At 38.9% G+C, this 14268-nt stretch overlaps 1 protein-coding gene across 2 annotated transcripts in view; it reads right to left on the minus strand.

Annotated features, from left to right (window-relative positions):
* Positions 1-14268, minus strand: part of LOC114465750 (transcription factor COE3-like) — a 46772-nt gene that overhangs the window by 12130 nt on the left and 20374 nt on the right. Inside the window, exons 8-9 of one of the 2 annotated variants that reach the window (XM_028450965.1) lie at positions 6492-6622; positions 6176-6302 (exon numbers count right to left, since the gene is read on the minus strand). In XM_028450965.1, coding sequence (XP_028306766.1) covers positions 6176-6302; positions 6492-6622 — 258 coding nt within the window. Of the gene's footprint in view, positions 1-6175; positions 6303-6491; positions 6626-14268 lie in introns of both variants that reach the window. The other variant, XM_028450964.1, reaches the window with a different exon arrangement.

Raw genomic sequence — 14268 nt, forward strand, 5'->3', positions numbered from 1 at the left:
ATTGATTTAAATGTTCTTATTGATTTTAAACAATTGAATGTTTTATCATGTAAAGCACATTGAGTTGCCTTGAGTATGAAATGCGCTATATAAATAAATTTGCCTTGCCTTGCCTTGCCTTGCCTTGACTCATCTGTAATCATCGGAGGTGACTTCAATCTGACACTCAACACATCATTAGACAGATCCAGTAAGTGCCCAAATACAAAACATCTGGATCTGCTAAAGTATTAATGAATTACATGGATGATCTTGGAATAGGTGACGTATGGAGACTGAACAATCCAACTAAAAAAGAATATACCTTCTTCTCCCCTGTACATAAATCCTTCTCCCAAATTGACTTTTTTCTCTCAAATAAATCCATCGTACATAAGATTTCCTCTAAAATACATCCTATAATCATTAGCGATCATGCCCTGATATCCCTCACCCTGCAGTGTGACTCTAATCAGAAATTATCCTCTCTGTGGCGCTTTAATACTTCATTACTTAATGACAGTGAATTTGGTAAAATGATAAGAAAAGAATGGGAGGACTTTCTATTAACAAACTATTCTCTGGAAGTGTCACCGTCCTTACTCTGGGAAACCGACAAGGCTGTCATCAGAGGGAAGATTATATCATACTCTTCTTATAAGAAAAAACAGGAACAGATAGCAGAAAAAACACTTGAAGAAAAAATTAAGAAACTTACAGAAGAATACGCAGCTAACCCGTCTGAACTTTTATGGAAAAAACTCCAAAATACAAAACTTAATCTGGACATAATTTTATCTAAGAAAAACGGATTTTATTTTACAGCAATTACGGTACAAAAACTTTGACTACAATAATAAATCAGGCAAATATTTAGCAAATCAGCTTAAACACAACAAAGAAAACTATTTCATAGCAGCAATTTCTGATAATTCAGGTCAAACTTTAAACTTACCTCAGGACATTAATGAGGTTTTTCATGATTATTATCAAAACTTATACTCATCAAATTTAAACCCTGACCCTGATGATATGAAAACCTTCCTCAATAACTTAAACCTACCACAGCTCACCATAGAGCAGAAAACCACCTTAGACTCACCATTAACTTTACAAGAACTACAAAATGCTTTGGACAGCATGTCAACAGGCAAAGCACCAGGTCCAGATGGGTTCCCTGCTGAATTCCTAAAACACTTCTGGTCAATACTGGCTCCGCTCTTTTTCAGAGTAGTAACAGAGATTAAAAATAAAGGTTATGTAGGAGGTCACATGAATACAGCAAACATTAAATTATTACTTAAACCAGACAAAAACCCCATGTGACCCTCAAGTTACCGTCCCATCTCACTTATTAACACAGACTTAAAAATTATTTCCAAAGCACTCACTTCCAGGTTAGAGAAAGTAGTTCAGTCAATTATATACCAAGACCAGACAGGATTTATTAAAAATAGACACTCCACAGACAATGTGAGAAGACTGTTTAATTTGATCAACATGGCACAGAACTCTAAAAAGAAAAAAATAATCTTGTCACTAGACGCAGAAAAAGCATTTGATAGAGTCAACTGGTCATTCCTCCTTGCTGTCCTTGGCAAATGTGGCTTTGGAGAATCATTCATACAATGGATCTCCACCCTATACTCTAAACTTAAGGCCTCAGTAACCACAAACAAAATAACATCCCAAAGCTTCACACTGCAGAGGGGAACCAGACAAGGTTGCCCACTCTCACCTTTGCTTTTTGCAATATTTGTTGAACCTCTCGCAGCAGCTGTTCATCAGAACTCTGTTATTAAAGGAATCCACTCATCCATCTCAGAACACAAAATTAATCTATATGCAGATGATATTTTACTCTATTTGGAAGAACCCCAATCTTCATTAGAAGAATTATTTAAACTAATAAACAGCTTCTCTAAACTATCAGACTATTCCATTAACTGGTCAAAATCATCAATCCTTCCTTTAACAAAAAATTAATGGAACCCACCAACCCAAAACCCACAATACCCCTCCCCCACAAATATAATTAAATATCTAGGCTTAAATATATCACCAAACCTAAATGAATTAATTAAACTGAATCTAGACCCTCTGTTGGATAAAGTCACAGAAGATCTGTGAAGAAAGAACAATCTCCACATCTCACTCCTTGGCAGAATAGCCTCAGTTAAAATGAAAATCTTACCTAAAATAAACTATCTGTTCTCTATGATCCACTGAAACCACCAACACAATGGTTCAAAAGATTAGATTCTGCAATTACAAAATTCTATGCTAAGAATAAAAAACCTACAATAAGCCTTTCAATCCTTCAAAAAAATAAAAGCAAGGGTGATTTAGAAGCCCGAAAAGACTACTACAACACCTGGCCAGAAATAGAACAGCTAGACTGTAAACATATTAAACTCTCTGATCTCCCTTTTATCACTGTGACCCTCAAACGTCATAACTGCTTTAAAAACCCACTGATTGCCTCCACCCTGACTGTGTGGTGGAAAGCCCTGGACATTACAAATGTTCAATTAAAAACTAACATGCTGTCTCCAATCTGGCACAACCCTGACTTTAGAAATAGACAAACACTGCACTATCTAAATACATGGGAAGAGAGTTGAATTCTTCATCTCCAAGACCTCTTCAAAAATGACAAGCTCCTACAATATAACAACATATAACAATCTAACCCAAACATTCAATGAAAAAAAAGTATTTTTCTACAGTACTTACAAGTAACAGAGACAATCAAGAAAAATACTCCTGTAGATCCAATTACCTTACAACCTCCAGAACTGGCTATATACAGTATATATGAAAAAAATCTCAAAAAAAAAAAAATCTAAACAAAATTAAAAAAAAAAAACCTAAAAAATATACAAAGCACTCTTGAACACTAACTCTAATCACTTACCAATCACTAAATGGGAAGCGGAACTCTTAATCACCACAAACACCAATTTCTGGATAGAAATACCTTTAAGATGACTAAAAACACAAATCTACAGCTAATTCAATACAAGATCCTCCACAGATCCCACATTACCCTACAGAAAATGTATGAAATGGGCTTCTCCCCAACAGACATCTGCTCTCAGTGCACCCAGGGAACAGCTGATTCATATTTACAGTACATGCCATATGGCTTTGTTCCCCAGTTCAACAGTTTTGGTTTCTAATTACTGAAAAACTGTCCTCCATTTTGGACTGCAGGTTTCCTCTCTCTCCAAATATATGTCTGATAGGAGACCTGCATAGCAAAGAAAACAATATTAGTGAATTGGAAAGATAAAAAATCCTTAAACATAAACTAATTGCAAAATCTCCTCATAGAATTTTTTTCCATGGAAAAGATGTCTGCTCTAAGAAAAAATAAAATAACCTGCTTTGAGGAGCATTGAACTCCTTTTTTAACTGCATTAAATCTAATTTTTTAGCCTAATGATCTAACCTGCAAGTGACCGCCAGCACCACTCTTTACTAACGCACTAATCCAACTGTAGACCTGGACCTCCCTGGGCTTGTGGGGTGGCCTGGATGGCTTGGGTGGGTTACCAGGGTGTCTAGGTGCCTCTGTGCGGGCGTGCGTTCCTTCTAGATTGTTCTCGCGGACCCTGGGCTGTTTTATTTTGCTCTCCTGCCCCCTCCGTACATGTTTGGGTGGTCCTTGGAGCTGGGGGCTTACCTATTTCTCTGCCGCTCTTTCCCCTTGCTCTCTGTCCCACTGTCCTGTCCTCCCCTCCTCCCCCTCCTTTGCGCTTGCGCCTGCTCTACTGTTGGGTTGGGCATTGGGGGGCTCCTGTCGGCCTGTGATGCTGGTGGGGGAATGTGGCTTTGGCCTGGGGGGCGGGCGGGGCTGTGTTGGGTGGGTTAGCTTGGGGGTGGGCCTGTCGGGGGGCCTGGAGTGGTGGGGTTTGTGGCTCCTGGCCGAGGGGTCAGCAATGCCCCCCCCCAAAAAAAAAACAAAAAAAAAAACAGCTAAGTAACATTTACTCTGAGTGCATTTTAAGTGAGCTACTTTTTACTTTTACTTTAAGTAGATTTTTTCTGTACTCTTCGCACCCCTGGACAAAGCACTAACTTATATTTAACTAAGATATAGTCATGCTTTTCTGGATTTTTAGTAAACTTTTGTATTACTGTTTTGTATTAAAATAAAAACATCACTTAGTCCAGAACATTCCAGAGAAATATAAACTGAACAGTGTAAAATATTTATAATATCTGTGGATATCATGAAATAAACAGAACAACTGATGAAGATGATGAATTTAGTCTGAAATAGTTTTTCTACATAACAGTTGATAAGTTGGTTCAGACGATGCTATCTGTAGCAGCGCTTCTAGCCCCGCCCACATCCTCTACCACAGAGTGGTCGACTGTCACTACGATCATTTATCACTTACTTTGTTCCAGTGACGTGCCGTCAGGGTAGGCAAGGTAGGCAGTGCCTACCCAAGGATGTATTGATACAGTATTTTGATTATTTGTTTTAATTATAATATAATTATAAATTATTTATTTTTCCATTTCCAATAGCCTACAGCACCTGTAAGTTTGAAAGTGTCAACATTTTCTGCGTTTCATAGCCCAAATTACTAGACAGCGTCATTTCCTGGAACAGCTGCCGTCTCACTCCGCTGTAAGGCAGGAGGAGGCCACGCCCCCTCCCAAAAGTACACGACTGCTCTGCCTCTGTTCTCATAGCGTGTTTTTATGTGTTTGCACATGCTCAGTCAGTTCCCCAAGATGAAAACCATTTATGTCCAAAGGCAGCTCTCTACGCTGCCTTTAGACGTAACCACGCTATGCTAAATGCTATACGTACGTTCACAGTGCATTAGTTAATTGATTCCATGTGACTGCTGCTGCTACGTTTTCGCTCGTTCTAGCTAGTGGGCGGGATAACACCACAGTCATGATGACAGCGCTAGAGATGATAAAGAAATTTTGTTTTGAGGAAAAACGACAGCTTTTAAAAGATGGAGACCAACACCTGAGCTACCAGACCTTCAGCAAAGGTAAGGTCAGAACATTGTTGGTACTTTCTACAGTGAATGGAACAAAAGGAAGGATTGACTTTGTGGATGATCCTCACTGAGGATGTTCTGAGTTGTTGTTGTTGTTGTCATTAGCATTGAGGTGCTATCTGCTACATGTTTAGCATTGAGGTGCTAGCTGCTAAATGTTTAACACTAAGGTGCTAGTTGCTACATGTTTAGTATTGAGGTGCAAGCTGCTACATGTTTAGCATTGAGGTGCTAGCTGCTACACGTTTAACAATGAGGTGCTAGCTGCCACATGTTTAGCATTGAAGTGCTAGCTGCTATATGTTTAGCATTGAGGTGCTAGCTGCTACATGAAAGTTGTCATGTAGAGTCTGACTAAAGTTGATAAAAGAATTTTGTTCGGTCAAAATATGCACAAATTATTAACAAGTAAAGTTTTCTAGCTAGCTATAGAAACGCAAACTGTTGCATATCTGTCAAAATAAATGATAACAACACCAAATCTGAGATTCTTGGTTGGCATGCGACTGTGGGGGATGCGCCAAATTTGAATCATTTAAGCCACTAGGGGGTGCTGTAAATATGGGAAATGTATATATCTTAATGACACGACCAATTTTTACCAAATTTGGTGGGTATGACCTCCTGAGGTCATATCGCAAAGTTAATCACGATTGGCCAGAGTGGGCGTGGATTATTACAACATAAACAACAAATATTTATTTCAGTTGAATTATTCTGTTGAAAGCTGTGAAATTTACAGGGTAGATATAGCAGAGCACACAGATCACCCATACCAAAAAGTGTCCCACTAGGTGGCGCTTTAATGGGTGCAAACACATTTTGTCCTGTAACTTTCACATTTTAAATCACATCTTCATAAACTTCATATCCACCTGTTCACAGCAAATAGCACGTTGGCCTATGTTCTGACGCTCACCACAAGCCCGTCATCTTTTGTGACGTACTCCGCAAAATTTGAGGACCGAGTTGCATGGCAGTTGTTTTTATTATTAGTGATCCATGTCCATCATGAGGCTCTCAGTGTAACATGATCGTGTGTGTATGATCAGTGAATCTGTGAATCTACCTCATGGTCTGAGAACACGCTGACACCTGCTGATGATGCATGCTCGCTGTATGTTGGTGCCTTTACGTCTTTATTTGTATTTAGACACACACACCTGTGTAGACGAATCGCCCTGGTGCCCCCTTACAGAACTGTTTGGACTTGTAGGACAGCGTGACCTCTACGACCCCTGGAATGTGTCGAGGAGGCGTCTGGACTCGGATGGCGTGAGGAGTGATGAGCTGAAAACAGAGTGTGGACAAATGTCAGTGATGTCATCATATGGGAGGGGGGGGTCTGCTCCACACTGGACCACTTCACTTAAGTCAGAGTCTGTGTAATAAATGTCCCATTAACATACTATCTACTACAAACTCAACGAGTATGTACTGTCTACGATGGTGTAGTATGAGTGTGTGTATGTGTGTTACCTCACTCCACACCAACATTGTTCCAAAAACGACCTGTAAACCATCAAAGAAGTTTTCTCCGATCAGAATCACTGTGGCTCCACCCGTCGTCCAACCTTCACTGGGACTGATGGCTTTGATACAGGGAGTAGCTGCTGAACACACACACACACACACACACACGCACACACACACATCTAGTAATGACTAACTCTCACTTCTTTTAAGTGTAGTGTCAGATTATTTATAAAGTCAAATGAAAGAGCGAGAGAATGTGTGTGTGTGTGTGTGTGTGTGTGTGTGTGTGTGTGTGTGTGTGTGTGTGTGTGTGAGATCAGAGCAGCTTCCTTCCATAAAACCTTGGGAACAGTTTCTGTTTTAAAGCTGAAACTATGAGAACCTGCAAAGCCCTTCAATCAGAGCTCATGGTTCTAGTTCTAGTTCTGGTTCTGTTAATGTGTAACTAGTGTTTTCTGAAGTTACAAGTTTAATTATTATTAAAATTTTCCTTTGCAGCAGTCGTAAAATAGTTTGGTGACCAATATTTTAAGTGTTGTTATTTTACTTCATTACACAGTACTTTACATCACATTATTCCAGCACTGGTGGACTCAGTATTTAGGACGTGTTGTGTTTAGAATCAATATAAAAACCTCGTCCTGGTTCCACATGTTCTGCTTTAGTCTTCCAGCAGCTGAGCTAGCAGCAGCAAAAGAGCAGCTCACAGAGGAATTTATTTACTAAACATGAACTTTTTCTTCTGAGAAATGATACGATACTTCAACATCAAACTATCATTTACCATCTAACTCTGGGTAATCATCTACTGCTTTTTTATTCGCTGGCTCAACTGGAAAGCTAAATAGCAAGCTAGCTGGCATAAGAATGGCTCTTTCCACCACAGAATGCAGCAGTCTTCAATCTTTATCAATCAATCTTTATTTGTATAGCGCCAAATCATAACCAATGGTATCTCAAGACACTTTACAGTAGAGCAGTCTTAAGGACGGACTCTTCATTTTATGGATACACACATATGCATATATACGTATATACACATACATATGTATCCCACACCCAACATGAATTCATCATGGCGGCAAGGAAAACCGTCTTCTCCAAAAGATTATTGAACTGGAGACTACAGTGCGAGAAATAAGTAATAAGAAATAAGAAGTAAACATTGAAGTTAATGGACACTGTGGATATGATAACGATACGACTGTGCCACTGTTTCAAAACAGCGGAGTGGATAAAGCTAACTCGCTACCAGCTTGTGCTAACAAAGCTATCAGGCCTAGGGAGGATCCTGTTCCCGTTGATAAGCCAACAGGTGTGAGTCCTCCCTGGAATACTCTGGGAGCTAAGCCTAAGAAAAAGTCATATTCACTTCAAAGGCTAACGGGCCGAGCAAAGCGCCCTGATATCAATAATGAGACGGACTGGCCTGCACTCCCTTCTCAGACTGTAGCCTCAACATCAACTCCTTTGTCTGCCCAGGCACCAAAGTGGACATCTGTTAAAGGCAGGAGTATCACCAAGTCACAAACCCAGTTTCATGTAGAACTGGGTAATCGATTCGTCCCACTGCTGAATGACCTAGGATCTGCTCTAATGAGGTCAACACACAACCTTCTGGAACTGTGAAGACTGAAAGTGCTTCAGGAAAACAAAAGTGACATGGTAGGCCAAAGCAACAACCTCACACACTGATAGTGGGAGACGTTTCTGTTAAAGATGCTCAGAAGATGTTTAGCAGCAACGTGAAAGTGATCTGTTTAACAAATATAAAACAATGCACTAGTTTTTCAGGTTAAATTATTTATGTGAATTTTATTGATTATTTTATTTTGAAAAGCACATCACTACTGCACATGCTATCTGCAGCAGCTTCACTTCCTCCCTCTCAGTGCAGTGACGGTGCTGATGAGGGTAGGTTGTACCTCCGTGAAGGGGAGTTTATTTTATTATTTTTGCCGACTGTGCTTGTCTTATACCTCATATATGTTGTTAAGATTATGTTTTGTAATGTTATGGACCTGTTTTCAATTTAATTTGTGAGCTAACTTTGTGTTTTGGTACTTTTGTGAAGTCTGCTAATAACTGCAGTTAGCTAACTAGTACCTCGTGTAATGACGTCATTATCACGTTATATGTATTGAGCAGCTATTTTATTGTGCTGTTTGCTTCTGTAGGGAGCCAGATGTGCTGCTTTAATGAAGACACTAAAAAAGATGTGCATTTTTGTGTCTATCACAAGTATGTTTTATTTTGTTTTATACATGTAAAATTTATTTGTGCATTTTATTCCATCCACTGACACCAAATATGATTGTATATAATTGTTAATGTGCATTTTTGTGTCTATCAAAGTAAAGTGATCAACTCCGAGTCCTGTCTTCAATTAACGGGTGGCTGAAGAGTTCGCAGCCGTTACATCTGTTTACCTAATGACACAGTATCAGACCTGACTGACAAGATCTTGCATATCGTTGCAGATTACCCACATTTGAAGAATGTTGTGATTCATTTTGGGTTAAATGATTTAAGGAGGAGTCTGAGGTGTTAAAGCAGGATTTCACTCATCTGCTAAAAACTGAGCTGTTTACAGCCTAAAGTGTTCATCAGTGGCCCGTTACCCCCAGTCCACTAAGGAGATCTGAAATTCTCAAGGATTTACTCTTTGAATACATCTTTATTTTTGGCTTGTGCTGCCCTTTCATTAAATTTTATAGAAAATTTTCTGATTTTTTGGGAACATCGTCATCTTTTTAGAGCAGATGGACTGTGTCTAAACAAGGCTGGAGTAAAACTCTTCACATCCAACTTATTTAACTTCACCAGTCACACTGCTATCAGTTCTGATAAAGACAGAGGACAACATGTACCATCACCAGTGTTGAGAACGTTACTTTAAAAAAGTAATTAGTTATAGTTACTCACTACTTGTTCAAAAAAGTATCTGCGTTAGTAACTAAATTACTCTATAATAAAACTAACTCATTACCAAGGAAAGTAACTATTTGCGTTACTATCAAAAAAAAAAAAGTTGCTCTATGTCAAATAATTCACATTTTTTAGATACGTGTATTGTGAGGTACTTCATTAATTTGAGTTGTTTACAACAGATGTGGACAAAGTCTTCACTCCTGGATATAATGAACACTTCACATGTACGTTCTTGTCTTTGACCATAATTAATTTAAAGTAGTGTTTGTATCGTCACCTTAAAAATGTCAACTTTTCATCAGACTGTTCCACGCTCACCATCTCTGCTGATTCATCCAATCTGCTCTGTGTGTGTGTGTGTCGCGGGTGCTGGCACGTCGCCTTAGCCAATCATAATCGCTCACCTTGTTTTTTACCCGCCTCCTCACAACAGTTGAGTCAGAAGCCGGGGATGCTTTCGGATAACAGTTTATTCAATCAGTGCATGTAACGCACCGCATTTAACGTTCAGTAATGATAACGGCGTTGTAACGGCATAAAAAGTAATTAGTTAGATTACCCCGTTACTGAAAAACAAACACCGTTACCTAACGCCGTTACTTTAAACGCCGTTATTCCAAACACTGACCATCAGAGAACAAAACAACAAGGAAAGAACATGGAGTCCATGAGCTTCCATCGAGAAATCAAAATCACCAAAATGAAGAGGTCAACCCAACCCCCACATCTCAGGACCCACCTGCTTCACCCCAAAATTCACCTACTTCCACCTCATCCAGCTTCTCTCCTACCCCTGCCTTCTTGGATTTAACTGCCCAGATGAACGAGCTGGTTCTGGCTGGAACAAGACTGACACCCCACCCTTTACCCCACCATGGTCCCATCTTATCTCCTCTAAAGAACCAATCAGCACCACCCATCCCTCCTCAGTGATACCAGGCCCAGGATCACTCTTCTCCTCAGGCCAGAGGTGTGCATCTTAGAGCGACACATGTCTGATGTGTGCTGGGTCTAGACTGTAATAGCTCTATGTTTAGGAACAACCAGAAAAAGTCAGGGCCTTATGGAGTTAATGCAGCTTCTTTAATTCCTGTGGTGACAGGTAACACAGGTAAAATTGTTAAATTAAAGAAAAACTAAAAGCTTAATAGAGATAAAAATGTGACTCCTATAACATGTCATCCAAAAAGTCCACCAGTGTCTCCAGTAAAGTCTTTAAAATTAGCTCTTCTTAATGTTAGATCTCTTGTTAACAAGTCACTAATAATTAATGATTTTATTTTTAACACATCACTTGGACTTTTTATTTCTTAATGAAACATGGTTGAATGATGGTATCAGTAATACTATTCTCAATGAAAGTTAAATCAATATTTCAGTGCAAAGAAATAATATTTGGTGATTTTATCTCCTTTGAATATATGTCATTCTTACTGAAGGGTGATTCAAGAGTTCTGTTTTTAGTCGTTTATAGACCCCCAAAATATTCTGGAGAATTCATGGATGAGTTTGCTGAACTGCTGTCAGTTGTATGCACTGAATACAACTTTTTAATAATAACAGGTGACTTAAATATTCATGTAGACAATAACATGGACAATACTGCCAAAGAACTGTATGCTTTAATGGATACTTTTGGTCTTACACAACATGTGACTGGTCCGACACACACTCAAGGTCACACTTTGGATCTGGTTATCTCTAAAGGTGTTGATATCTCTGCTGTTGATGTAAGAGACTTAGCTCTATCTGATCATTTCTGTGTCTTTTTTGACCTAGAGACTGTAACATCTGTTCCCCCTAGTTATGTGTGTTTAAAGAAAAGGTACATAAATGACAACACAAGTGCACAGTTTATGGAAACCATAGCAATGACACCAACATTGAGTGCTGAGACAGTTGATGATCTTTTGGATGAGTTTAATACAAAAGTCTATGATGTCATAGATGTGGTGGCTCCAATCAAAACTAAGAGAAAACCAAACACACAGAAAACACCTTGGAGGAGGACTGAGATAATGCAGAATTAAAAATCAGATTGTAGAAGAGCTGAGCGTAAATGGAGATCAACAAAACTCTAAATTCATCTAGAACTATATAAAATAAGTCTGCAAAAATTCAATGATGGCTTGTTCAAATAGATCAGATAGCCCCTGAATTACTGTCAGCTGGAAAATGCAATAAATTTGCTGTAAATTTCAATGAAAAAATACAATGAATAAGTTCAAACATCAGAACAAACCAGCAAAATAACAAAAAGCTTGAACAGCTTCAACCACTGAGGGAGGAGTCAACTACAATGTTAGAGTTTATTACAGTGAACCTAAAAACAATAGAGGAAACTGTTCAGCAGCTGAATCCATCAACGTGTTGCCTTGACACAAAACCCTCAAACTTGTTTAAAACTGTTGTAAAGTCATTTATCACTGATTAGTATCAGATAATTAACTGATCATTCCAATCAGGCACCGTAACAAAATCCCTGAAAGTAGCTGCTGTTAAACCTCTGTTAAAAAAGAGAACACTGGATGCTTCTATACTGGCTAACTATAGACCAATCAGAACCTTCCATTCATGGCCAACATCATTGAGAAGGTGGTCTTCAACCAACTGAGTCAATTCTTAACATTCAACAAAATATTTGATAAATTTCAGTCAGGTTTTGGTTCTCATCACAGCACAGAAACTGATCTGATCAAAGTGATCAATGACATAAGGTTGAACACTGATTCAGGAAAAGTATCTGTTCTCATTCTATTGGATCTAAGTCTACATTTGACACTGTAGATCATACAATTTTGTTGCACAGATTGTAAACATGGGTTGGACTAAATGTTAAAGTAATGGTTTAAGTTCTACTTGGAGGATCAAAGTTATTTTGTAAACATAGTAAACTTTGAATCTGACAGATTACCAATGTCCTGTGGGGTTCCTCAGGGATCTGTTCTTGGACCTCTTCTGTTTAGCCTTTATATGCTTCCTTTAGGACACATTTTACACAACTGTAAGGTTGATTATCAGAGCTACGCAGATGACACACAACTATATCTATCACTGAACCCAGATGACTATGGTCCCATTGAGGTGTTGTGTGACTGTTTAGAAAAAGTAAACTGATGGATGAGTGAAAACTTCCTTCAACTAAACCATGACAAGATGGAGGTGATTGTCTTTGGTAACAATGAAAAGAGGACTGCTGTCAGCAAGTATCTGAGTCTGGATCTTTAGAAGATAAAGACCAAGTCAAAAACCTTGGTGTTCTGATTGACTCAGATCTGACATTCAGCATCAGATCAAATCTATCACAAAAACATCTTCTACCACCTAAAGAACATCTCCAGAGTGAAAGGTTTAATGACTCAGAAAGATCAGGAGAAACTGGTCCATGCTTTTATCTCCAGCAGACTGGACTATTGTAATGGTCTTCATCAAACATCTACAGCTGGTTCAGAACGCTGCAGCTCAGGTCTGAACCAGAACAAAGAGGTCAGAACACATTACACTGGCTCCCAGTCAGCCTCAGAGGAGACTGTAAAGTTCTGCTGCTGGTTATAAATGTGTGAATGGGTTTGGTCCAGAATACATCAGTGAGATGTTAGTCAGGTATGAACCCAGCAGGTCTCTGAGATCTATGGACACAGGTCAGATAGTGGAGCCCAGAGCTCACAGTAACCATGGTGATGCTGTGTTTAGTTGTTTTTGATTATTTTATTAAATATGTTTATTTAACCAAAATCTCAGCCATGGCCACTCCCCCCTGCACCCAATAAAAACACCTGTGTTGGTGCAGTCTTTTTAGATTTAAAGAAGGCATTTGACACAGTGGACCTTCAAGGTCTTCTTTCAAAAATGACTAATTTTAACTTGGCCGAGGACACTCCTGCTTGGTTTACCTCTTACTTGTCTGATAGAAGACAGTGTGTGCGGTGCATGTGGGTGGCACCGTGTCATCATTTCTAGAATGCCCTTGCAGGGGTCCTACAAGGTTCTGTATTAGGACATATACTTTTTCTGTGTACATCAATGACCTGCCAAGCGTTTGTCAAAATGTCCACTTTCAAATGTACGCAGATGATGCTGTAATTTTTATTCCTGCTAAAACAACTGAGGAGGCATCATCTACCCTCACAGAAGCCCTGATAGACATACAGCAGGGGTTCACCAACTCATCCTTACATATAAATAAAAAATAAAATCGTGTCAATGATGTTCACAAAAATATCTATTAAACTGGATCAGTCCATTGTGTTCCTTGGAGACACTGAGCTTGACCTTGTTGAGGAGTTCAAGTATCTCTGTGTAACTCTGGATTCAATACTCTCCTTTAAAAAACACATTAAACTCATTGCTAATTCAATTTACAGAACTTCAAACAAATCAGAAAATTCACCAAAGATGTTTCTACATTTAATGATATTTTCACACATAGATTACTGTATTACAACCTGGTCACTCACTGGAGAAACAAATATCAAACCCATAGAAATCCTTTTCAAAAAGTCAATAAAAACTCTGGATGAAAAGCCTTGGTCATATCATCACTGCAATATCCTGGAAAAACAAAAAATGCTCTATTTTCAAAATTTCATAAATTTTAAAAACTGTTGCCTTGTTTACAAATCACTTCATGATCTTGCCCCGCCCCCTTTCTCTAACTACATTAAACCTAAACCGGTGAGGGGTCTCCGCACCAGAGCCTCCTCCAGAGGAGATGTGGAGATCCCACACAGAAGAACAACATCTGGACAAACTGTACTGTTCATCAGAGGAGCTCAGTTTTGGAACAGCCTTCCAACAGACTTATCGCTCTTTTAAAAAACGACTTAATCATCTTCTTAAGGTGAATCAA

Source organism: Gouania willdenowi, chromosome 6 (genome assembly GCF_900634775.1).
Source record: "Gouania willdenowi chromosome 6, fGouWil2.1, whole genome shotgun sequence".
Classification (NCBI taxonomy): Eukaryota; Metazoa; Chordata; class Actinopteri; order Blenniiformes; family Gobiesocidae; genus Gouania; species Gouania willdenowi.